At 43.0% G+C, this 27,126-nt stretch overlaps 1 protein-coding gene across 2 annotated transcripts; it reads left to right on the plus strand.

Annotated features, from left to right (window-relative positions):
• Positions 1-2,043: 2,043 nt before the first annotated feature.
• On the plus strand, positions 2,044-25,728 carry LOC119424234 (protein Tob1). Of its 2 annotated transcripts, XM_037691719.1 has the most exons (3): positions 2,297-2,350; positions 24,314-24,417; positions 24,498-25,728. In XM_037691719.1, the coding sequence occupies exon 3, from the start codon at positions 24,847-24,849 to the stop codon at positions 25,411-25,413; it is 567 nt and encodes a 188-aa protein (XP_037547647.1). In that variant the 5' UTR covers positions 2,297-2,350; positions 24,314-24,417; positions 24,498-24,846; the 3' UTR covers positions 25,414-25,728. The 2 variants fall into 2 exon arrangements, with proteins under 2 accessions (XP_037547646.1, XP_037547647.1); XM_037691718.1 differs by having other exon boundaries at positions 2,044-2,350; positions 24,314-25,728.
• The last annotated feature ends 1,398 nt before the right edge of the window (positions 25,729-27,126 follow it).

The raw sequence follows: 27,126 nt of genomic DNA on the forward strand, positions 1-27,126 counted from the left end.
TAACTTTTACAGCAAGATACTAGAGAATTGACTCCACGAAGTCTGAATTCTTCATAACAATCTTTTGTCTGTTCTTAAACAATCTTAATCTTTTTCCTTGACTTTTCATAACACCTTACATCACAAAACACACCTCTGTTTTGGTCTATCGACCAATCAGAAACTCCCAAATGAACCAGAAATAGAGCCCTTTAAATGTTGGCACTTCCTAGTTCACGGGAGTGCTGCAAGAGGTTCCACTTCCTAGTTAACAGCAATTCCAGAGTTCATGAAGGCTGGAATTCAGGATGCTGGAGGAAGAAAAATCAAGCTGAACGAGAGAAGATCTGGGAATTATGAAATGTCTGTTCTGGATGATCTCACGACTCCCGAGGTTTAGCTGTTCTTACGGAGACGCTGAAAGAGTTGAAAGGAGAGCTCTACACCAACGCTGAAACTATCATCTGCAAAGGTAAAAGAGTCGATCTCAACCAAAGCGTACCGTTGGGCCAAGCTGGAAAAGAAGGAGCGTGCTGGTTCTGGTTAGGACAGACAAATTCCCTCACACATCTCTCTCAACTTAAACTTCATTTCCCATCTTTAAAATTCTTCTATCTGCTAAAAATCATTACAGATATTTTTAGAAATGTCTGAAGCAAAGTTTTTCGATCACCTCCGTGTGGTTAATGTCTGCTGTTCTGCTGGAAGTGAGAAAACAATCGCCGTATTGTTTACTTCCTGTAAAAACTGATTAATAAGCTGTCGTTATTTTCAATTTTTGCCAATTAATGTAAATGTGTGATGTGTTAAACTTGATTCTGTTAATAAATGACCCACTGTCGTTGGTGAGTCAAAGATAATTAACGTCTCACGTCCACATTTTATTAAATTCAGATGCACGTCATTATACAGTCCAGAAAAATGAAAGAATCCGTTTTATCTATGAATATATGACAGCATATGTTCATACTACAATGATGATGATGGTGCTCCTGCTGACTTGAGATGATGTCATTAATAAACAGTATAAATAGTAGTAAAAGTACTTTATTAAAGCTTGCTTTACATTTTACATATTTTATAATAAATTGTTTAGAAATTTGTTTTTGCACAGTTAACACTTATTTTGTCATCTGTTATGATTTTAACTAGAAACAGTTTCATTTAAATGAACATTTTAATCAATGAATTACAGTTTTACAATAGTTGTCAGGCTACAATCAACTCAGTTATCAGGTACTTGGTGCCATAAAAAACGACAAATACAACAATTATATTCAGTCTCTCTTGTAAATGAGTCCTCGTGGCTCAATGGGACGAACCTGTTTAAATAAAGGTTGAATTAATATCTTCTATAGAAATCAAGAATTCATCCAGATGATCTGAGGTAAGCTGGAGCAGATCTGAACTGCATGGAGGACAAGGTGGAGCATTATCCTGCAGAGAACATCAGAACCAGCTTTATAACAGGTGTTGATGGTGTAGAGGCAGGGCAGCCGGCTTGGGACCCAAAAGTCCCAGGTTCGATCCCCAGTCACTGCACATCACGTGGTGTCTTTGGGCAGCACACCTCATCCCCAAAATGTCCCCTGGGCGCTTTCAATAGCTGCCCACTGCCCCACCTGGTGGTGGATGGGTTAAATGCAGAGACTAATTTCGCCATTGTATGGAAACATACAGTGCTGACATTGTGATGACATTATTATTATTATTACTCTGATCTTTTATTAACATTATAAAACACTGACATGACTATATTGATCACTGTATTGCATAGACTTTTTTTTCTAACAAATATGTGTTTGCAGTCTCTTTCCTTCTAAAATGTAATGATAAATGTATCAGCCGCTTCTAAAAACACTTGGATAAAATGCATAGTCTGTGAAATAATCAATAATTTTGTTCGTTACTGCTCAATAATTACTGAAAGACGTCAGGTAAAGTAAGAAAAGATGATTTTAGTGTTATGTTGCTCCAGCAGCCTCAGACTGACTGACAGGATGAACTGTTTGGAACTATTGGAGCTGCATGAACCACGTGACCGCGTATCGGCGAGTTCAAAGAGTGTCGCAGCTCTCTCTGGACCTGTGTGAGCCGCATCACCGCCTCCTCCTCCGCCTCCTCCTCCGCCTCCTCCGTGGCGGAAGACTCTTCTCTAAAAACAAAGCAGCCCAAGTTTCGAATGGTGGAGTTGAGTTGTGAAACCTTTCAGGCTCAGAGTCAGAGAAGCTGAGAATTGGATTATTTAAAACCCCACGGACACAAAACTGCCTGGACTTCAGACTATCGTTGGCAGCTGCCATTTATTTAAAAGTAAAACAGCCACAGAAGAAAGTGTTCAGATATAGAAGTCCTGGAGCCCGCTGTCACTGTAAGTAAATATTGATGTGGTTTTTATCTGCTGGTCCTTCTTTTGGAGGCCTAAGACTCTAGCATTATTGTAAGAGCCTCTTTTCAAGCTGTAACGTAATTTTCGAGTATTTTTTTATTATTTGTAACCATCTATCTGATTAAAAACGTAGTTCGCGATCAGTCAGGTGTCTGACGGTCCACACAGAGCTCATTTCTTTACTCTTGTTCGACCAACTGGCAGTTTTTACTCGGTACCATTTTGTGCCATGGTGAGTCTACGCTTTAGCAGCAGCTAGCTGGTTAGCATGCTACGTTCCTGTTCACAGCCTTAATGGAAGTTGGCAGGCAACTGTCAACATTAACGGAGTGCATTGCGACTTGTCCTTTTTGTATTCCACCTTAGAGTGTCGTGCTGAAGCAAGTGTCTTTAGGGCCGTGATTAGACCTTGAATGCAGATTATGTAATCGCAGTTCTTGTCTGGAGCTCGTCCTTCTACTGTGGTCTCTCAGGAACATACTGGACCAGCTAGCAGCAGTGTTGCCACATGTAGGATTATCGTACTGGACACATAAAGTTATCGTATTTTGAGGGGAATTATCGTACACACGTCATAACCAAAATAAGAAGTCGATTAATTACCATACCATTTTATTTATAGAACTCTTAAAACAGCTACAAGGCCAACCAAAGTGCTGTACAGACAGAACAACAGGTAACACACAAAGAAATATACAAAATGAGGTAAATCAGAATATAGACATAAAAACGATGCAGATAATAAATATGATGACAAACCAGTGTGGAGCATGCAGGATCAAACACAGATCATCTGGTGTTGAAAGCTACTGAATAGTACTGAGTTTTTAAACGGGACTTGAAAACCGAGAGGGAGGGGGCCAGTCTGATAAGCAGAGGTAACTCGTTCCAAAGTCTTGGTCCAGCTACAGAGAAGGCCCTGTCACCTCTGCGCTTAAGACGAGTTCCTGGAACTGTGAGGAGCAACTGGTCCGCTGACCTCAGGGAACGTGGTGGGACATACGGTTGTAGCAGATCAGAGAGAGGGGGGGGCGACACTGTTCAGTGATTTGTAGACATACAGGAGAATTTTGAACTGGATTCGAAAGTGAACCGGTAACCAGTGCAGTGAAGCCAAAACTGGTGTAATGTGTTCTCTTTTGCCTGTACTGGTTAAAAATGGGGCTGCTGCATTCTGCACCAGTTGTAGTCGTGCAATGGAGGTCTGACTGATACCAAACAGGAGTGAATTGCAGTAATCAAGCCTAGATGTAATGAATGCATGTATTACTGTCTCCAGGTTCTTTTTGGACAATATGGACTTCAGTTTAGACAGCCGCCTCAGTTGGAAGAAGCATGATTTAACATTCAGGTTTACATGATTGTTAAGCTTCAGGGAAGGGTCCATTATCACGCCCAGATGATAAGATGGTAAGAGGATCACCAATTCCACCATTGTTGCGCAGAAAGATAGTGCAACAATACCAGAATGGTGTTACCCAGCGTAAAATAGCAAAGACTTTTAAGTTATCATCATCAACCGTGCATAACATCATCAAAAGATTCAGAGAATCTGGAACAATCGCTGTGCGTAAGGGTCAAGGCCGTAAAACTCTACTGGATGCTCGTGATCTCCGGGCCCTTAAACGTCACTGCACCTCAAACAGGAATGCCACTGTCAAGGAAATAACAAAATGGGCTCAGGAATACTTCCAGAAAGCATTGTCAGTGAACACAATCCACCGTGCCATCTGCCGTTTCCAGCTGAAACTCTACAGTGCAAAGAGGAAGCCATTTATGTTATATTACAAATAAAATATTGACATTGGCTATCTCCACATCATTGCATTCAGTTTTTATTCACAATTTGTTTAGTGTCCCAACTTTTTTGGAATCCGGTTTGTACTTTACACAACAATCTGTGCCTCATTTACCCATTCATACAGCTCTATACTAGATCTCTACAAAGATAATTGAACAAATCATTGTAAAGAGACTAATCAGAGCTTTAGATCACATTCATACACCAATGGGACACACATCAGAGGCTATGAGGGGTTCAGTGTCTTGTCCAGTGACACTTCAGCATGTGACTACTGGTGGATTCAAACCCCCAACTCTCGCATTGGAGGACGACTGCTCTAACCACTCGGCCACAGCCGCCCCCATTTTTTATGAACAAATATGGCTGCCTTGTGGTTTTGGAGCCATGCATGAGCCATGTCTCTCCTCTGCTGCTGACATGATAAATAAACTCCGACCGTCACCTCCTCCGTCCTCTGCTGCCGTTTTTATGTCCATGCGCTCTGGGCGTCACTCACAGCGCACATGCAACAAAGAGTAAACTCAAGCGAGAGCGACACCTGCCCCCTCTTTCCTCTTTTGTGTTGACAAAATGTTTTGGTTTTATTGATAAGTTTGTCAAAGCACAATTTACAGAAGTAATGTTTAATAAATGTTGGACTCTATTCTTTGCTAACAGAATAAATTCACCTCCTCAGTTAAGCTGCTGTGTTTTGATGATCTGGACGTTTGTCACCCACAGCAGGTGACAAAGAGTAAACTCAAAGCGAGAGGGTTACCTGCTCCTCTTTCCTCTTTCATGTTGACACTTTTTTTTGTTTGTTTTATTGATGAATGTGCTCATTGATCCTGACTTCTGCATTTTGATTAAAAAAAATATATATATCAGCATAAATTGTTTTATTCATTTTTGTTTTGTAGGTCAAAGTGTTTTATAAAACACTCCTGAGTTAAAATGTTGCTGATCAATTTGAATTTATTTGTTGATTATATTAAATTTTTTTTTTCAGTATCAAATGGTCATAAATGTTTACAGTTTAAAAAAAATTTTTTTCAGACAAATTGATGCACTTTAAGTTGTTTCTGTTACAGACTAAAAAAATCAATGTTAATAAAGTTATTCTTTGTTGTAAGTTGATCTATATCAGTGTTTCTCCTACCATTATATAAGCGAGGCGCCCTGCCCTGTCTACCGAACCCCACCCTCAACCACCTGTTGGCACAGACGTAACACCAAACTAGCGGCTTGCAATGCAGGTGTACTAGCTAAAAAGCTAAAGGCAGCATCGTCCTTCATGCTGAACCCTCGCTGAACGCACCCCCGACACTCGAAAACTGTTGGTACGAACAGCGCACGGCTCAGATGTGCTTCTGTCTCTCCCCCGCAGCCCCCCCCAGCCAAAAAACTCAAAACTGTCTGTCTGTTCAGAAAGCGTGCAGCTGAGATATGTCTGTCTCTCTCCTCTCACACACCCTGCTCTAAAACTGTCAGTACGAACAGTCTCTGTGTCCCCAAAACATTGGTTACGTACTGTAACCCCAGATTCTATGAGTATAGGCATAGCCCTTTAAGGCTGTCACTTAGTGGGTTTCATCCCGTCATGTGAAGCATCACACTGAAAAATTTAGTCCACGCCCACCTGCTGATTTAGTCCACGCCCACCTGCTGTGTGGGCCCCACCCGGTCCGTATAAATTACGTTAAGAGCGGGTAATCGGCTCCCAAAAAGCTTTTTCTTCAGCCACTTAGGAGCCAGTGAGGCCCGACGCTTAAAGGGCTACGTCTATACTCATAGAATCTGGGGTTACAGTACGTAACCAACGTTCTATTTCATATAGGCTTCGCCCTTTAAGGCTGTCGCTTAGTGGGTTAAGGGCGAAGCAGATGTAGTCCTCGCCTCACTGGGTCCATTCGAACACTGTATGAAGCGAAAGCTTGCCCACAAAAACATCTTGTCACTCAACTCCCCATGTACGTAATTACACATTGTGTAATTATGTGTACCATGCACAGACGCATGTTGTGTAACTATGCGTTCTGAATGCATGAACGCCCCAGAAACTTTCGACGGGGAAGAAAGATGTTGAGAAGGGGGGCCATGAAACAACTGATTCATGGCTGAACAGTATGAACAGATTAATAATAACAAATGAACTGATTAATCAAATGAACTGATTGGTAACAATAGTCATGAATTGATTAATGACCATAGAACCAAATAACAGTTACAACTTGTGACTGATAATTCTGTTAAAACACTAAGTACAGAATGTGTCATGGAACGGGCCGTCACATCACGTAGATAAAAGTGAATAAATGAGCAGGGTGTTGACCACGCGGCCACTGAAAATATCCTGCATTGTCATACCATTATGCAAAGCAGTCGAAGATGTGATACCTCTGGTCGAGTGTGCCCTGAGGTTGACAGGAGGCTCTAAGATGCTCTGTAGGCTTCAGAAATGGCCTCACACAACCAGTGTGACAGGTGCTGGGTGGATAACGAGCAACCTGCAGATGCATCCCTGTAATGCGCAAACAAATGTTAAGTTTGACGCATTGCAGCTATGCAGCTATGCAACACGTCAACGCCCGCACAGGGCAGAGAAGATGGAAAGATGCTTCTTCTTCTGATTGATGGGGAGGAAGTGGAAAAACCCCTCCAACGATATCGCTCTTAATTTAAAAAGCTCTTGATGTTTTAGGCATAAAAACTAGATTCAGTCTTAGATCAGCTGAGCTGCCATCAGTCTGAGTTCCAAGACACGACGGAGCGACAGAGAGAGCAGATAATCTCTCACCCTCTTAGCGGATGTTATGCCCCTTTTCCATTAGTACCTGTACCGGTACAGCATGGCTCTACTCTACTCGGTACGGTACAGGTTGTGTTTCCATTATGCTTTCAGTACCGGTTCCAGTGGGCGGGGTTCAAATTGACGTCACCACCTCTCACCAGCTGGTGGCGCTGAGACACAGAAACTGTTTTCGGTACAGGTTGAGAATTTGTTATTTTGAAGTTGTGTGTATGTATGTCAGTCAGAGTCAGTTTCTTTATTGTCATTCGCACCTCATGTGGTACATGTGATGGAGCGAAATTATGTACACAAGGTCCCAGTTACATCCAACAATAAAATGTAAAAGAAAAACAGTAATAACATCTAAGATATGAACTAAGAAAAACATCAACTAAATATACACTAAGCACTCATAACATAAAACATTGAACATCAGCACAAACATGAACATGAGTCTGTGAGCAGATGTGCACGCATGAACACATCAACATTGAAACAGATCAGCAGCAACATGAAACAGATCAGCAGCAACATGATATGGTTTTTCACAGTGATTATTCTAGTTAGAGATTCATGAGTCTAACAGCCTCAGGGTAGAAGCTGTTCCTCAGTCTAGTGGTTCTACACTTAATGCTCCTTAACCTCCTTCCTGAGGGGAGTGGGGCAAAAAGTGTGTGTGCTGGGTGAGTGGGGTCCTTCATGATGCAGGTGGCCCTCTTCCTGCATTCCGACAGATTTCTGTGCAGCCTTCACCACTCTCTGCAAAGCTTTTCTTTCTGCAGCTGTGCAGCCTCCATGCCACACGTTGATGCTGGACACAGGATGCTCTCCACTGCACACCTGTAGAAGGAGGTGAGGACTGAGCTTCCCAGACCAGCTCACCTCAGCCGTCTGAGGAAGTAGAGTCTCTGATGAGCTTTCTTGATCAGGGTGGTGGTGTTGTTGCTCCAGCTGAGGTTGTCATTCATGTGTACACCCAAGTACTTGTAGCTGGAGACCACTTCCACCGCAGATCCTCTTATGTTCAGGGGGTTGTAGATGTTTTTGTTCCTTCTGAAGTCCACAATCATCTTCTTTGTCTTCTTCACATTGATGTGAAGGTTAATCTCTCTGCACCAGCTCTCCAGGTGTTCCACCTCTTGCCTGTAGCTGGACTCATCATTGTTTGTGATGCATCCCACCACCACTGTATCATCTGCAAACTTTACAATGTGACAGCCTGGATGGGTAGCTGCACAATCATACGTGAGCAGAGTAAACAGGAGGGGGCTCAACACACATCCCTGAGGAGAGCCAGTGCTGAGGGTTATGGTGGAGGAGGAGAAGTTGTGGATCCTCACTAACTGTGGTCTGTTTGTTAAAAAGTCTAGTACCCAGTTGCAAATGGAGGGGCTTAGTCCTAGTGTGGATAGTTTGTCCATCAGGGTTTGGGGGATCATGGTGTTGAAGGCGGATGTGAAGTCCACAAAGAGCATACGGACGTAAGAGTTTTTCTGCTCCAGGTGGTTGAGCGCAGTGTGGACCACAGAGGAGATGGCATCCTCTGTTGATCGGTTCTCACGGTATGCATACTGATGAGGGTCCTCGTTGATGTTGATGGTTGTTTTGATGCGAGTCATGACCAGTTTTTCAAAGCATTTAGCGACTATCGGGGTGAGGGCCACTGGCCGATAGTCATTCAGACCAGTCACTGTAGATCTTTTTGGGACTGGGATGATGGTGCCAGTCTTCAGGCAGGTGGGAACTGTCTCCAGGGTAAGTGAGGTGTTAAAGATGTCTGCCAGCACCTCACAGAGCTGATCGGCACATTCCTTCAACACTTTTCCGGGGATCTTGTCTGGGCCAGTTGCCTTGTGCGAATTAATCCTCCTGAAGGTACTCCTTACTTCTGTTGAGGTCACGCTGAGATGCTCTTCATCTGGTGGTGAGGTGAGTCTGGTGCTGGGTGGTCTGTTCGGGTCTTCAAAGCGTGCATAGAACTTGTTGAGGGCATCAGGCAGAGATGGGTCTTTGGGGCATTGTTCGTTCCTTCCTTTATAATCTGTTATGCACTTAATGCCCCTCCACATGCTCCGAGGGTCTTGTGAGATGAATTGACCCTCGATCCTCTTTGCATATGTGCCCTTGGCCCTCTTAATACCAGCAACCAGCTCTTTTCTTGTCCTACTCGGCTCCTCTGAGTTTCCAGACCTGAAGGCAGTGTTCCTGGCTTCCAGCAGGGTATGCACCTCTGCATTCAGCCAAGGTTTTCTGTTTGGGTAGCTTTTAACATTTCTGATAGTGGAGACGGTGTGTAGTGAGATAGGGTCGGTTAGCTTCAGTTAGCTTCACTACAATCAATATTTAATGACATGTTCTCTCTTTTTCGAGCTACTTGACAGATATGTGACAGAGATACTGTGTGGGAGATGGTCTAAAAACCAGTGACATGAGACGTTAATTTTCTTTGACCCATCAAAATGAATGTGGTCATTTATTAACAGAATCAAAATTTAACATCAACATTGTACACTTGATTATTCTGATTGAACGCAATAACACAGCTTAATTAATGAGCTTTTACAATGAGAAATCATACGGCCATGATTTCTCACTTGCAACTGAAATACAACAGACATTTCTGAAAATATCTGGATTAATTACTGGCAAGATAGAAGAGTTTTAAAGATGGGAAATGAAGGAGTTTAAATGGAGAGGAAAAAGATGGATGAGAATGTATGTTTGTAGACCAGAACAACACGCTCCTTTGAAGCGCAGTTCGCCTGCGGTACACTGGTAGTGAAGCTCAACAACTCTTTACCTTTGGCGGAGGATGAATCTGCGGCGGTCAAGAGGTCCTTGTTACGCTACCTTTCAGCGTCTCCTCAGGGCGGCTGCGACTCGGCAGAAGTCGTGAGAACTAGTTCCACAGAACAAACCTCCTCAGAAGTTATGAAGTTTTCACCGGGTGGAGTCTCAGCGAGGCATCGTGGCTCCTACAGGAACTCCAGCCGAACTTCATCAGTACCAGAACTTTGGTTCAAGTGTAGAACTCCGAACTCTGGATCATCTCCCAGAACTCCGGTTCATGTCTCAGAACTTTTTCTGTTCGGTTCTGCCCTCAGAACTGACTGGAACTAGGAAGTGTCGACATTTAAAGAGTTCTGTTTCCGGTTCATTTGAGAAGTCCTGATTGGTTGAAAGAACCAACAGGGGTGTGGTTTTAGTGACGTAAGAGGTTACTACAAGTCAGAAAAGCAGTGAGATGTTTTTGGAACAGACAGAGAAATGTTTTGGAGCAGACAGAAAAATGTTTTGGCGAAATGGGAGGAAACAGGTGCTAGCTTCTCTGTTTCTGTCTGAGAGGTTTTAAAAACATGACAGTTCGTTCCAATAAACTTGTTTGCGACTGTCTCCGACTTTTGACCGACATCACTCCTTCTCATTTCAGACAGAAGATCAAAAAATGCATAATTACTCTGTAACAGACATTAACTTGATTTCTACTTTGAATGAGGACTAAAAATCATTAATACTGTTTCACAGTTGATTTAAAATGAGTAGTTCACTTCAACATTTAAAATGGTTTGAACTAAACACTTTTGATTATCAAGACATTTGTAAAAATAGTAATGATAATATAAAAAGAGAGTGTTCTTTCAATTGATTAGTGCAGGACACACTTAGAAAGTCTCTGGATGAGCTTAATTTGTATTTCTGGATTCAAATCAATGAAATAACAGTTTTTGTCCCATGAAGGTCCTCAGGGTCAGGTTTTGACCTGAGGCTTAGTTCACTACAGGTGTCAGTACATGTACTAATGTAACCCAGAACTGAGGATGTGTATTGGTCAAGATCAAGCAAACCTCCATTTTCAGCAGCTTCTCTGAAAACCTGCCAGTCTGTTCGGTCAAAACAATCTCTCAGTATGGGGCCACTGTCCTGGATCCAGCATTTAACTTTCTTTTGTACCGGTCTCAGCGGGGGCATGTAAGCAGGAGCCAGGAAGATTGAGATGTGGTCTGACAGTCCTAGGTGGGGGCGGGGTTCGGCTTTGTATGCATCTTTTACGTTTGTGTAAACACGGTCCAGCGTGTGGTCTCCACGTGTTGGAATCGCCACATGTTGATAAAAGCTTGGGAGACAGTCCTTTAGATTCACGTGGTTAAAGTCTCCGGCTACCATGTAAAGAGCCTCGGGGTGTTTGTTCTGCAGCTAGCTTATGATATCATGTAGCTCCTGCAGTGATTCATTAGCATTAGCGTCCAGAGGAATGTAAACGACAGAGATGAAAGTCACCGTGAACTCGCGGGGTAGATAATGTGGCCGACATTTCACTGTTATTTGCTCCAAAGCCTTCGAGCATGAGCTATTTACAACAGTACAGTTCGTGCACCAACTTTTACTCACGTAAATGCACACTCCGCCTCCCCGTGATTTCCCCGTTAGCTCGCTGCAGCGGTCCTCTCGAAAAAAGAGTCTGTCATCCAGCTGGAAGACTGTGTCCGGCGTTTCGCTTGTAATCCACGTTTCCGTGAGGCAAAGCACTGCACACTTCTTCATCTCTTCTGAGGCGCCCGCTCTCAGACGAAGTAAATCCATCTTGTTGTCCAACGAGCGGACATTCGACAGAAACAGAGACGGCATGGGGAGTTTACCGGCTTTAGCGTTAGCTCGTAGCCTCACCATAACCCCCGCCCGGCATCCTCTCCTCTTAAGCCAGGAGCAGCGCTTCCTCTTCTGCCCGCTGGAACGCCTCTGCTGCAGCTTCCAGGTAGATGACTTTAAGATCTGCATTCTGCCGAGCGTAGTTTTGAGTTTGTTGCTGATTTCTGCTATATTTCGTGGCAAATCTGCTCCTATTCTCATCAGTTCGGTTCGGCTATAGTTCACACGCATAAATCGCGCGGAGTCAGGCACAGAGTCAATATCAAAACTTCTAAAAACTGGGATGGTACCGGGAGCCTGTGAAGCTGCAACTGCTCTGAGCGCGGCCATCTTGCATCATGTATGCATCACTACATCTTGCATCACTGTATGCATGTATGTATGTATGTACATGTGTGTGTATATATATATATATGTACACACACACAAATGTATATATGTACACACATATGTGTACAGGACCTTCTAAAAAAATTAGCATATTGTGATAAAGGTCATTATTTTCCATAATGTAATGATAAAAATGAAACTTTCATATATTTCAGATTCATTGCACACCAACTGAAATATTTCAGGTCTTTAATTGTTTTAATACTGATGATTATGGCATACAGCTCATGAAAACCCAAAATGCCTGTCCCAAAAAATTAGCATATTTCATCTCACCAATGAAAGACGAGTGTTTTTAATACAAAAAACACCAACCTTCAAATAATCATGTTCAGTTATGCACTCAATACTTGGTCGGGAATCCTTTTGCATGAATGACTGCTTCAATGCGGCGTGGCATGGAGGCAATCGGCCTGTGGCACTGCTGAGGTGTTATGGAGGCCCAGGATGCTTCGATAGCGGCCTTAAGCTCATCCAGAGTGTTGGGTCTTGCGTCTCTCAACTTTCTCTTCACAATATCCCACAGGTTCTCTATGGGGTTCAGGTCAGGAGAGTTGGCAGGCCAATTGAGCACAGTAATACCATGGTCAGTAAACCATTTACCAGTGGTTTTGGCACTGTGAGCAGGTGCCAGGTCGTGCTGAAAAATGAAATCTTCATCTCCATAAAGCTTTTCAGCAGATGGAAGCATGAAGTGCTCCAAAATCTCCTGATAGCTAGCTGCATTGACCCTGCCCTTGATAAAACACAGTGGACCAACACCAGCAGAGACATGACACCCCAGTGACTGTGGAAACTTGACAATGGACCTCAAGCAATGTGAATTATGTGTCTCCTCTCTTCCTCCAGACTCTGAGACCTTGATTTCCAAAGGAAATGCAAAATTTACTGTACTCAGAGAACATAACTTTGGACCACTCAGCAGCAGTCCCAGGTGAGATGCTTCTGATGCTGTTTCTTGTTCAAGAGTGGCTTGCCCTGGGGAATGCGGCACCTGTAGCCCATTTCCTGCACACGCCTGTGCACGGTGGCTCTGGATGTTTCTACTCCAGACTCAGTCCACTGCTTCCGCAGGTCCCCCAAGGTCTGGAATCGGCCCTTCTCCACAATCCTCCTCAGGGTCCGGTCACCTCTTCTCGTTGTGCAGCGTTTTCTGCCACACTTTTCCCTTCTTACAGACTTCCCACTGAGGTGCCTTGATACAGCACTCTGGGAACAGCCTATTCGTCAGCAATGTCTGTCTGTGTCTTACCCTCTTGCTTGAGGGTGTCAATGATGGCCTTCTGGACAGCAGTCAGGTCGGCAGTCTTACCCATGATTGCGGTTTTGAATAATGAACAAGGCTGGGAGTTTTTAAAAGCCTTAGGAATCTTTTGCAGGTGTTTAGAGTTACGTCGTTGATTCAGATGGTTAGGTTAATAGCTTGTTTAGAGAACCTTTTCATGATATGCTAATTTTTTGGGACAGGCATTTTGGGTTTTCATAAGCTGTATGCCATAATCATCAGTATTAAAACAATTAAAGACCTGAAATATTTCAGTTGATGTGCAATTAATCTGAAATATATGAAAGTTTCATTTTTATCATTACATTATGGAAAATAATTACCTTTATCACAATATGCTAATTTTTGAGAAGGACCTGTAGATGCTGATGGCTGTACACAAGAAGGATCTCTTGTAAAGGTCCATCCCACAATGGATCCTAAGAAACTGGCTGCAGATGTCGTCCGATCTGTCCACCCAGACTCGACTAGCCTCTCAGTTTCCCCCGGCTGTAGGACCGCCCGAATGCAGAGCAGAACACCTGATTTGATGGCCACTCCTCCCAGCAGTCTGCCAAGCTCCTCATTGCTGCGGACAGCCAACTGTATGTGCCGAGGGACGATCCTGTCCTTCCGCTGTCATGAGCCGTGCCATGGTTACGCATCATAACAAATGTCCAAAACTAAAAAAGTTTCAGTAAAAATCCTTCCAGCTGCACAGCATCTGATACCAGAGGAAACAATCATCCAAAAATGTGACTTACATCCAGAAAAAGTGGAATTAAAGTTTCCAAAAGCAAAATCTCAGAATGAATGTGACAGAGCTGCTCCAACATGCAGCCACCTTGAGCGGCGCAATTCTAGAACAAATCGCGTGCATTCCTAATAATAAAGTTATGAACAAATTTTGCTGCCTTGTCGTTTTGGAGCCATGCATGAGCCATGTCTCTCCCCTCTGCTGCTGACATGATAAATAAACTCCGACCGTCACCTCCTCCGTCCTCTGCTGCCGTTTTTATGTCCATGCGCTCTGGGCGTCACTCACAGCACACATGCAACAAAGAGTAAACTCAAGCGAGAGCGACACCTGCCCCCTCTTTCCTCTTTTGTGTTGACAAAATGTTTTAGTTTTATTGATAAGTTTGTCAAATCATAATTTACAGAAGTAATGTTTAATAAAAGTTAGGACTCTATTCTTTGCTAACAAAATAAATTCACCTCCTCAGTTAAGCTGCTGTGTTTTGATGCTCTGGACGCTTGTCACCCACAGCACGCAGGTGACAAAGAGTAAACTCAAAGCGAGAGGGTTACCTGTCCCCTCTTTCCTCTTGACAATTTTTTTGGTTTGTTTTATCGATGAGTGTGCTCATTGATCCTGACTTCCTCATTTTGATTGTAAAAAATCAGCATAAATAACAGAAAATAATTGAGAAACACTGACCTAGGGCATCCTGGTGCCAAGTGCAATTATGGACACCCTTATGTTTAAACAGGAACACTGCTCAGGTTCAGATCAGACAGGCTGTTCCTCCCAATCACATCCCTCCAGGTCACACTGTCATTACCCATGTGGGCATTGAAGTCACCCAGCAGAATAAAGGAGTCCCCAGCTGGCGCACCTTCAAGCACCCCTGCCAAGGACTCCAAGAAGGCCGGATACTCTGAACTGCCATTCGATGCATAGGCACAGTCAGTCCATTCCCTCCAACCAAAGGTGAAGGGAAACCACCCTCTCATCTACCGGGGAAAACTCCAACACACAGGCACCAAGTCAGGGGGCTACAAGTAGACCCAAACCAACTCGACGCCTCTCACTATGGGCAACTCCAGAGTTGAAAAAGGTCCAGCCCATTTCAAGGAGATCAATTCCAGAGCCCATGCTGTGCATTGAGGTGAGCCCAACGTAGGGCTGGGTACCTTTCTAAAAAAATCAGTATCGGTACCGGTGTCGGTACCTTCACTTTGGTGTCGGTTCCTGGACGGTTCTTTTTTCGGTACCAATTTTGTAATTACTTTTAATTCTAACAAGAATAAAATTACGTTACACATTACAGTACAAATTGTGAGTTTTATTTTTAAACTTTGGTATTTTTCTATTCCAAGCAGTTTTCTTACATAAAAACAAACAAATAATTTCCAGGTCAAAAGACCAGTTACAAACCAGTGACACATCAGTGTCTAATGCTCACTGCTACACACTGAGGACCTTTTCACTGAACAGTTTTTCTTCAGAAACATCAACATGTCTGTTTTCTCTGGACACAAACAAGCCCGCTCCTGGCTGATGATGTCTCCAGCAGTAGAACATGTTCACTCCGAGGCTGTAGATGATGATTGTTGCACATACAGATACCTGGTTGTCAGTTTGACATATTGTCCCTCACATCCCACCAGCAGGTCACTGGATTCACTGAGGTTAGGGTTGATGCAGACTTCTGCACCTCTGTGTCTCTGCCTCATAGATCGATGATAGACTTAATAGTTGTGTCATCTGATTTGCGTCCGTTTGTTTTGGACACTCGGGTGAATAGAGGAGCTGAGCTGTCAACTGATCACCACCTGGTAGTGAGTTGGATCAGATGGCGGGGGAAGATGCCGGACAGACCCAGTAGACCCAAACATATGGTGAGGGTTTATTGGGAATGCTTGGCAGAAAAACCCATCAGAAAGATCTTCAACTTACACCTCCAAGAGAGCTTTAACTGCATCCCAGCTGAGGCGGGGGATATTGAGTCCGAGTTGGCCATTGTCGTGACTCAATTGTTTAAGTGGCTGCCTTGAGCTGTGGCCGCAAAGTTGTCGGTGCTTCTCGCGGTGGCCATCCACAAACTTGGTGGTGGATACCCCGGTTTAGGGAGGCTGTCAAGCTGAAGGAGGAGTCCTATCGGGCCTTGTTGGCCAGTGGGACTCCGGAGGCAGCTGAAGAGTACCGGAGGGCCAAGTAGTCTACAGCCATGGCTGTTTCTGAGGCAAAAGCTTGGATGTGGGAGGAAAACGCCCGATCTCCACTAAGCTTCAGCCTGGTTTTTGGTATGGCCAAAAGCAGCTGGTCTGATGATCTCAAGGCCCGAGAAGGAGTATAAGGATGAAGGAGGTCGGAGAGGTATGAGGGTGCAAGGCCATTAACACACTTAAATGTCAGCAGAAGAATCTTAAAATCAACTCTTGACACGCACAGGAAGCCAGAGAAGGGAGGACAGAACTGGAGTAATGTGCTCAAACCTGCAAGTTCCTGTTAGTAGCCGAGCTGCAGCATTTTGGACAAGCTGGAGACGTGAGAGAGAGACCTGACTGACCCCAGCATAAAGTGAGTTACAATAGTCCAGCCGGGTTGTAATAAATGCATGGGCTAATTTTTCAAGGTCGGCTCTGGACAGGACGGACTTGAGCTTAGCTATCTGCCTTAGCTGAAAGAAGCTTTTTTTGAAGAACAGAATTCATCTGCTTATTAAACTTAAAGTTCGAGTCTAAAACTATCCCGAGATTGGTAACAGACTGTTTTAGATATGGCTGAAGGGAGTCCAAGTTTGCAGGATCAGTGACAGTGGCGGAGCTAGGGTTAAACACAATGACCTCAGTCTTCTGATCATTAAAACTCAAAAAGTTTGAAGCCATCCAAGTCTTGATGTCATCAAGACATTTTAACTAAGGACGAATGGAGGAGGAACTGTTAGGTGTTAATGGCAGATAAATCTAAGAGTCATCAGCATAACAATGAAAGGAAAGACCGTGTTTCCTCAGGATAGACTCTAAGGGGAGGAGCTACAAAGAAAACAGAAGGGGTCCAAGAATGGAGCCTTGCGAGACCCCGCAGGAAAGAGGCACTGAAGTAGATAGTGTTAGCAAAAATTAACACAAACTCCTGTCGCTCAGGTATGAAAGGAACCATTCTAACGCTGCACCAGTAATCCCAACCCAGTGTTCTAGCCGGGATAAAAGGATGCTGTGGTCCACAGTCCACAGCGGTAAGGTCAAGGAGTACCAGGACTACAGACTGACCACAGTCATTTGCCAGAAGAATGTCATTGCAGACCCTAACTAAGGCTGTTTCGGTGCTGTGTAGTTTCTTAAAGCCAGACTGAAAGATCTCAAGAATAGAATTTTCACTCAAGAACTCGTTTAATTCAATTCAGTTTATTTATATAGCGCAAAATCACAATAAAGTTGTCTCAGGGCACTTTACAGAAACATTCACATACTTAAAAGCCAATTAGTAAAGTTCTCTATCTAAGGAATCCAGCAGACAAGTTGGATCTTGACTTCGTTGCAGTCTCCCATCCTGAGCAAGCACAGTGTCAACAATGGAAAGGAAAAACTCCCTTTTAAAAGGAAGAAACCTCCAGCAGAACCAGGCTCAGGATAAGCGGCCATCTGCTTTGACCGGCTGGTTGAGAGGACAGGAAGGAGAGACAGACGAACACAGAATGGTAGGTCCAGGTATAGGTCCAGGTGTATCTGAAAGACAAAAACACATGTTAAGGATAGAAAAAATAATTACAAATACAAAACAGGTTGAGCAGAGTAAGTAAAGACAGTAGTAGAGTGAAAAGTGTGGTCAGTTTGTCCTCCAGCAGTCTAAGCCTATAGCAGCATAACTAAGGGACAGCTCAGGAAACCCAAGCCGACCCTAACTATAGGATTTATCAAAAAGGAAAGTCTTAAGCCTAGTTTTAAAACTGGATAATGTGTCAGCCTCACGGACAGAGATTGGAAGTTGGTTCTACAAGAGAGGAGCCTGATAACTAAAAGATCTGCCTCCCATTCTGTTTTTGTAAATTCTAGGAACCACAAGTAAACCTGCAGTCTGAAAGCGAAGTGCTCTGTTAGTAAAATATGGAACAATAAGATCTGTAATATAAGATGGAGCCAGGTTGTTGAGAGCTTTGTAGGTTAGAAGTAAGATTTTGAATTCTATTCTGGACTTGACAGGGAGCCAATGGAGAAAAGCTAAAACTGGAGAAATATGATCTCTCCTGCTAACTCCAGTTAAGACTCTGGCAGCAGCATTTTGGATCAACTGAAGACGTTTTAAAGAAGTATTTGGACACCCAGATAATAAACCATTGCAATAGTCCAGTCTAGACGTGACAAATGCATGGACCAGTTTTTCTGCATCATCTTTAGATCAGATGTTTCTAATGTTAGTGATATTACGCAGGTGGAAGAAGGCAGTTCTAGTAACGTTTTTAATGTGGGGGATAAAAGACATGTCCTGATCAAAAATAACACCAAGATTTTTAACATTAGAGCTGGAGGACAGATTAATGCCATCTAAGGAGGGAGAAAGACTGAAAAATTAATTCCTATGGTGCTCCGGTCCAAAAACCAAAACCTCCGTTTTGTCTGTGTTCAACAGGACAAAATTAAGGATCATCCAGGTTTTTATGTCTTTAAGACATGCTTGTAGTCTAAATAGCTGATTGGATTCATTGGGTTTAATGGACAAATATAATTGTGTGTCATCAGCATAACAATGGGAATTTATCCCATGCTGTTTAATAACTTTACCTAATGGAAGCATATATAAAGTAAAGAGTATTGGCCCAAGCACTGAGCCCTGAGGAACTCCATGACTAACTTTGGTGTATGAAGATGATTTATTATTTACATTTACAAACTGGAAACTATCAGATAGATATGATTTAAACCATTTTAGAGCCGTTCCTGTAATCCCAACATCATATTCAAGCCTCTGTAGTAAAATATTGTGATCAACTGTATCAAATGCAGCACTGAGGTCTAACAGGACCAGTAGAGACACAAGTCCATTGTCTGAGGCCATGAGAATATCATTAGTGACTTTTACTAGTGCTGTTTCTGTGCTATGATGAGCTCTAAACCCTGACTGAAACTCTTCAGATTATTTCTTAGTAGATGTTCACGCAACTGACCTGCAACTATTTTCTCTAGAATTTTCGAGATGAAAGTTAGATTAGATATAGGTCTATAGTTGGCCAGAATTTCTGAATCAAGATCAGACTTCTTAAGTAAAGGTTTAATTACAGCAACCTTAAAGCGCTGTGGTACATAACCATCCATTAAAGACAAATTAAGTAGATCCAAAATGTGGACATTATTTAGGGGAAATACCTCTTTAAACAGTCTGGTTGGGATGGGATCTAGCAGGCATGTGGATGGTTTGGATGAGGTTATTATTTTTGACAATTCAGAGCTCAACAGGACAAAAACTGTCCAAACATAAACCATGCTCTAGTGAAATTTTTAAAGTTGTCTCATTTGATAGGGGGCTAGAGATAGTAGAAGGAAGGATGGTTTGAATTTTCTCTCTAATTGAAATAATTTTATTTATAAAGAATCTCATGAAGTCATCACTACTTAACAGCCATCAGTGTGCTAATGATCCATTGTTATGCTGATGGTCCTTCTTGAGCATGTGATCAGCTGGTTTTGGTTGTCAGCAGCAAAACTGGTTGATCCACTCTGAGAAGGTGCTATTTAAGAGACGGAGCTGAAAACAGCACCTCAGACTGAGGAAGTCTCTTGGATGAGAGACGAAACGTTTCTAGATTTTTTTGCTTTGTTTTTTTTTTTTTTTGTTTTTTTTTTTTTTGAATGTCCAGAGGACCAGATCGAACTTTTTTGGATTTTTCTACCTGGATTATTGAGCATGCATCAGGATATCACTACTTATAGTTGTAGGGATACATGGTTCAACAGAAATGGGACTTTTAATTAGTCTAGCAATAGTACTAAACAGAAACCTGGGGTTATTTTATTCTCCTCTATTAAAGATGAGTAATACAAACCGGATTCCAAAAAAGTTGGGACACTAAACAAATTGTGAATAAAAACTGAATGCAATGATGTGGAGATGGCAAATGTCAATATTTTATTTGTAATATAACATAGATGACAGATCAAAAGTTTAATCTGAGTAAATGCAACATTTTAAAGGCAAAATATGTTGCTTCAAAATTTCACAGAGTCAACAAATCCCAAAAAAGTTGGGACAAGTAGCAATAAGTGGTTGGAAAAAGGAAATTGAGCATATAACGAACAGCTGGAAGACCAATTAACACTAATTAGGTCAATTGACAACATGATTGGGTATAAAAAGAGCTTCTCAGAGTGTCAGTGTCTCTCAGAAGCCAAGATGGTAAGAGGATCACCAATTCCACCATTGTTGTGCAGAAAGATGGTGCAGCAATACCAGAATGGTGTTACCCAGTGTAAAATAGCAAAGACTTTTTTAAGTTATCATCATCAACCGTGCATAACATCATCAAAAGATTCAGAGAATCTGGAACAATCGCTGTGCGTAAGGGTCAAGGCCGTAAAACTCTACTGGATGCTCGTGATCTCCGGCCCTTAAACATCACTGCACCTCAAACAGGAATGCCATTGTCAAGGAAATAACAGAACGGGGTCAGGAATACTTCCAGAAAGCATTGTCAGTGAACACAATCCACCGTGCCATCTGCCGTTGCCAGCTGAAACTCAACAGTGCAAAGAGGAAGCCATTTCTAAGCAAGCTCCACAAGCTCAGATGTTTGCACTGGGCCAGGGGTCATTTAAAATGGAGTGTGGCAAAATGGAAGACTGTTCTGTGGTCAGATGAATCACGATTTGAAGTTCTTTATGGAACACTGGGACGCCATGTCATCCGGACCAGAGAGGACAAGGATAGCCCAAGTTGTTATCAACGCTCCGTTCAGAAGCCTGCATCACTGATGGTATGGGGTTGCATGAGTGCTTGTGGCATGGGCAGCTTGCATATCTGGAAAGGCACCATTAATGCAGAGAACTATGTTCTGGTTCTAGAACAACATATGCTCCCATCTAGACGTCATCTCTTTCAGGGAAGACCCTGCATTTTTCAACATGATGATACCAGACCACATTCTGCAGCAATCACAACATCATGGCTGCGTAGGAGAAGGATCCGGGTACTGAAATGGCCAGCCTGCAGTCCAGATCTTTCACCTATAGAGAACATTTGGCGCATCATAAAGAGGAAGGTGCGATGAAGGCCCAAGACGATTGAACAGTTAGAGGCCTGTATTAGACATGAATGGGAGAGCATTCCTATTTCTAAACTTGAGAAACTGGTCTCCTCTGTCCCCAGACGTCTGTTGAGTGTTGGAAGAAGAAGGGGGGATGCCACACAGTGGGGAAAAATGGACTTGTCCCAACTTTTTGGGGATTTGTTGACGCCATGAAATTTGGAAACTACAGATTTTTCCCTTAAAATGATACATTCTAAGTTTAAACTTTTGATCTGTGATTTGTGTTCTATTCTGAATAAAATATTAGATGTTGGCACCTCCACATTATTGCATTCAGTTTTTATTCACAATTTGTTTAGTGTCCCAACTTTTTTGGAATCCGGTTTGTATAAAGTTCTAGCGTTACGGTGACCTTTTTTATATGTTAGCAGACTATCTTTCCAAGTTAAATAAAACTCTTCAACATTAGTAGAGCGCCATTTTCTCTCCTGGTTTCTAGATGCCTGCTTTAAAGTACGTAACTCAGAATTGAACCAAGGAGCCAGTTTCCTCTGATTGATTACTTTCTTTTTCAGTGGAGCAATTTTATCAAGTGAAGTTTGCATTGAAGTTGTAAGATGATCAACTAGATGATCTAAGTCACTGTTCTCTGATGCATTACTCTGCAAGACAGAGGAAAACAATGATGGAAGGGATTGTTTAAATTGAGTGAAAACTATTTCTCTAGGATCTTAGAAAGAAAGGGAAGTTTAGAGATGGGTCTCAAGTTTGAGCAGGTTGAAGGGTCAAGTCTGGTTTTTTTTATTAAAGGAGTTACCACTGCATGTTTAAAAGCGTCAGGAACTACACCTGTAGCCATACTGCTGTTTATAATGTCAAGAACAGAGGGTCCAATGGAGGGTAGGACTTGTTTAAAAAAACGGTGCAGGGATGGGGTCAGCAGGGGAACCTGAGGGTTTCATATGACCAATGACGTCCTTTAGAAATGAGAGGGAAATGGGTTCAAACTGGTTAAAGACCGATGTGGATGGGACAAAGACAGAGGGGTCAGCTTGGTCAAATCTCAGATCCAAGAGGAACAATGTGGGTTCCGTCCTGGCCGTGGAACACTGGATCAGCTCTTTACCCTCATTAGGGGCGGCTGTGGCTGGGTGGTTAGTGCAGTCATCCTCCAATGCGAGAGTTGGGGGTTCGAATCCACCAGCAGTCACATGCTGAAGTGTCCCTGGGCAAGACACTTAACCCCTCATAGCCTCTGATGTGTGCCCCATCAGTGTATGAATGTGATAATGCACTGATTAGTCTCATTAGAATGATTTGTTCAATTAGCTTCGTAGAGCTCTAGTAGAGTGCTGTATGAATGGGTAAATGAGGGCAAAGATTGTAGTGTAAAGTGCTTTGAGTATCTTGAAACAAGATAGAAAGGCGCTATATAAGTACAGTCCATTTACTAGGGTCCTTGATGTGTCATGGGAGTTTGCCCATCCTGTCTACATGTGTTTTGTAGACTTGGAGAAGGCATTTGACCGTGTTCCTCAGGTACATTGTGGGGGGTGCTCCTTGAGTATGGGATTTGGGGCCTGTTGCTATGGGCTGTTCAGTCCCTATACAAGCGGTGCGAGAGCTTGGTTCGCATTGCCGCCAGTAAGTCGGACCCCTTCAGGGTGGGAGTTGGACTTCGCCAGGGCTGCCCGTTGTCACCGATTCTGTTCATAACTTTTATGGACAGAATTTCTCAGTGCAGCCAGTGGGCAGAGGGTTTCTGGTTCGGTGGCCTCAGGATTCCATCTCTGCTTATTGAAGATGATGTGGTCCTTTTGTCGTCATCGTGGCGGCTGTGGCTGAGTGGTTAGAGCAGTCGTCCTCCAATGCGAGATTTGGGGGTTCAAATCCACCAGCAGTCACATGCTGAAGTGTCCCTAGGCAAGACACTAACCCCTCATAGCCTCTGATGTGTGTCCCATCTGTGTATGAATGTGATCTAACGCACTGATTAGTCTCATTAGAATTATTTGTTCAATTAGCTTTGTAGAGATCTAGTAGAGTGCTGTATGAATGGGTAAATGAGGACACAGATTGCAGTGTAAAGCACTTTGAGTGTCTTGAAATAAGATAGAAAGGCGCTATATAAGTACAGTCCATTTACAGTCTATATTGTGCCATGATCATCAACTCTCACTGGAGTGGTTCGCAGCAGAGTTTGAAGCGGCTGGGATGAGAATCAGCACCTCCAAATCTGAGGCCATGGTCCTCAACCGGAAAAGGGTGGATTGCTCTTTCCAGATTGAGGGTAAGGTTCTGTCTCAAGTGGAGAAGTTCAAGTATCTCGGGGTTTTGTTTACGAGTGAGGGAAAAATGGAGCGTGAGATTGACAGACGGATCGGTGCATCGTCTGCAGTCTTGTGGACTCTATACCAGTCCGTTGTGGTGAAGAGAGAGCTGAGCTGTATGGCTAAACTCTCTGTTTACCTGTCGGTCTATGTTCCTACCCTCACCTATGGTCACGAGCTCTGGGTAGTGACCGAAAGAATGAGATTGCGGATACAGGCGATTGAAATGAGTTTCCTCCGCAGAGTAGCTGGACTCTCCCTTAGAGATAGGGTGAGAAGTTTGGTTATCTGGGAGAGACTCAGAGTAGAACCGCTGCTCCTCCACATCTAGAGGAGCCAGTTGAGGTGGTTCGGGCATCTGGTAAGGATGCCCTCTGGACGCCTCCCTAGGGAGGTGCTTTGGGCATATCCGACTGGGAGGAGACCCTGGAGAAAACACAGGACACACTGGAGAGACCGTCTCTCGGTTGGCCTGGGAACGCCTTGGAATCCTCCCAGAAGAGCTGGAAGAGGTGGCTGTGGAAAGAGATGTCTGGACTTCCCTGCTCAAGCTGCTCCCCCTGCGACCCGACTTTGGAATAAGGGGAAGATAATGGATGGATGGTTAGTTGGTTGGTTGGTTGGATGGATGGATGGATGGATGGTTACGAGACAGGTGTTTAGTTTTTGGTACTGTTTTTGTCTCACAAGATCTTGTTACACCACCTGTCCTTTGTTTGTGACTTTTTTTGTACAGATTCATTTTTTAATCGCAATTTTTGTTTCCATTTCAGAATCATCAACCAAGTACAGTAAATTTGTCAACAAACACTCGGAGCTTCCTCGTCACTGCTGCCCTGGAAGTCTGTGACGCTCTGACGTTCGAAGAAACATCCCGGTGACTGGAGCAGCTATGCAGCTTGAAATTCAAGTAGCACTCAACTTTATAATTTCGTATTTGTATAACAAACTCCCTAGGCGGCGTGTGAATATCTTCGGTGAGGAGCTTGAGAGGCAGCTGAAGAAGAAATATGAAGGCCATTGGTATCTGGATAAGCCATATAAAGGTTCGGGGTTCAGGTGCATCCACACAGGGGAGAAGGTGGATCCTGTGGTGGAGCAGGCAGCCAAAGAAAGCGGGCTGGACATTGAAGATGTCCTAAATAACCTTCCTCAGGACCTTAGTGTGTGGATTGATCCATTTGAGGTTTCCTACCAGATTGGGGAGAGGGGACCAGTCAAGGTGCTATACGTGGACGATAACGAGAATGGGTTCGAGCTGGACAAGGAGATTAAAAACAGCTTTAATCCCGAAGCCCAGGTCTTCATGCCAATCAGCGACCCTGTCGGAGCTTCCTCAGAGTCCAGCTCCCCCTCGCCTCCTTTTGGGCAGTCTGCTGCAGTGAGCCCATCCTTCATGCCACGCTCCACCCAGCCCCTGACCTTCACTACTGCCACCTTCGCTGCCACAAAGTTCGGCTCGACTAAGATGAAGAGCAGCAGCCGTGGTAACGCCAACAGCAGCAGCAAGGTGGCCCGCACGTCCCCGACCAATAACGTGGGTTTGAATGTCAATACACTACTGAAGCAGAACGCCATGTCCACCTCCATGTACTCGCTGTACGGGCTGAGCCAGCAGCAGCAGAAGGTCTCTGCTCTGTCCCCCAATGCCAAGGAGTTTGTGTTCCCCAGTCTGCAGGGCCAGTCTAGCCCTGGAGCGGCGTTCCCTGTGGAGGGGTCCCTGGACCTGGGGCCACTGCAGTACAACAATGCCTTTGACATGTTTGCAGCCTATAGAAGCCTCAATGACAAGTCCCTGATGAATGGTCTCAACTTCAGCCTGAGCAGCATGCAGTATTCTAACCAGCAATTCCAGCCAGTCATGGCTAACTAAGCCCCTCAAAAATATGCTGTTTATGAATGAGGGGGCTCAAAGAGAAGGAAAAACAAAAGTGCACACTTAGAAACTGGACTAAAGGATTTAGCTGCGTAATCAGTAAAGCATGTGCCCAAGGGTGTTTTCTCATGTGCCCCCTTAAGTTTGTTTCCACAGAAAGCTTGTTGTACAAACACATCCAAGCTTGGTTAAACATGCATCATTATTTTTATTTTTCGTCAACCAAGCACAACTTAATTGTTTTTCACTGAGAAACTACTTCAAAAAGAATAAAAACAACAAGCTTCAAGTTTTGGCCTCTTACAGTATTTTACAAGTGGTAAGACGAGGCTGATTTTTACAAATTAGCACTACTAAAGTGGGTTTACTTGGTCTTTTTCTAATTGTATAATTTAATTTAGTACAGAGTTTGTAAAATATCAGAGTATATATTGTTTCTATGACATGGTGTTGCATTTATATCTTTTTACTACTCGAGTGATCTGTGATGGCTGCAGCAGCTTTTCCTTATTTTTCTTAGATAATTGTTAAAGAAATTCATATTTAGAGGAAAAAAAACATAAAATTCTGATTGTGTACAGAGTATTCCTTAGTGGTGGAATCCAAGTATAGGAATATTTGCTTTTTTTCTGAAAGATTAATTGTATTTTCTGTTAAAAACATTAAAGATTTTTGCTATACTATGGACAAAATGTAAGTGTATGAACATAAATTTTGTACCTACATTGTGCAATACTTGAAAAAGAAAAAGATACGGTATAACAAAGTATTTTGAGTCCGTGTCTTACATGTCAAGGGGAACTGAAATAGTTTATATTGAGTTTGTATTAAATGCTTGAAAATTATATGCTTGTCTTTATTTATTTATTTTTTCATATTTGCACCCTGGTCTTTTTAATACAATAAACTACAGTTGAACATGCTCTGTGGGAAGTGGTTTTATTTATTACTGTCTGAATGCTGATTTTTCTCTTGTTTAACTGGTAGCAGGATTTAAAAAAAATGGGTCACTTACACCAATTTTAGTCTGATTCTGTGTTTCAGAAAAATGTTTAGGGCTCTAGCTGTTTGGGATAAAACTTGCAACCTTTAAAAAAATATATAATTGTTTTAAAGCTCACATGTTTATAATGAGGTCTGGAGCTACTGACAATTGGTTTTAAAAAAGAAATTCAGGATCTAAAATGAAGTTCAGAGAGAGAAATTCCTTTTCTGATAAGGAAGACTTATTTCTGCTGATTGTATATTCAAAGATTGTTAAATGGACACCCCATAGTGCAATATATAAAGTAAAACTAACATTTGTAAGCTGATAAGTAAGCAGTGGAGACTGTTTTGGCATTTTTACTAAAAAGTTAAAACTCCAACTTGAAATCCAATAAAAAGGTTAAAAACAAAACTGGATTTTATTTGTAACTGGAGCAGCGAGGCCGATCAGTACCTTCTGTTTGACTCTCACCATCCACTGGAACACAAACTCTTGTCATCAGAACTCCACAGCATAGGGCTGAGCATGTCCCCGTGAAGACAATGGAAGGAAAACGAACAGAAACGCATAAAAGAAGCTCTCCAAATATGTGGATATTGTAACTGGGCTATTGTCAAATCAGCGAAGAAATCTACAAAATGCACCACTGAACAGAACCAGAAGAAAAATGGACTGAAAAACACAAAGTTTGTTTTCTCAGTCATCCAGGTATATAACAACAA

This window comes from Nematolebias whitei, chromosome 17, assembly GCF_014905685.2.
Source record: "Nematolebias whitei isolate Nwh7 chromosome 17, NemWhi1, whole genome shotgun sequence".
Classification (NCBI taxonomy): Eukaryota; Metazoa; Chordata; class Actinopteri; order Cyprinodontiformes; family Rivulidae; genus Nematolebias; species Nematolebias whitei.

Bases quoted from the DNA above. Each gene is read 5' to 3' on its own strand.
- LOC119424234 (XM_037691718.1), top strand. From the start codon at position 24,433: ATGCAGCTTGAAATTCAAGTAGCACTCAACTTTATAATTTCGTATTTG.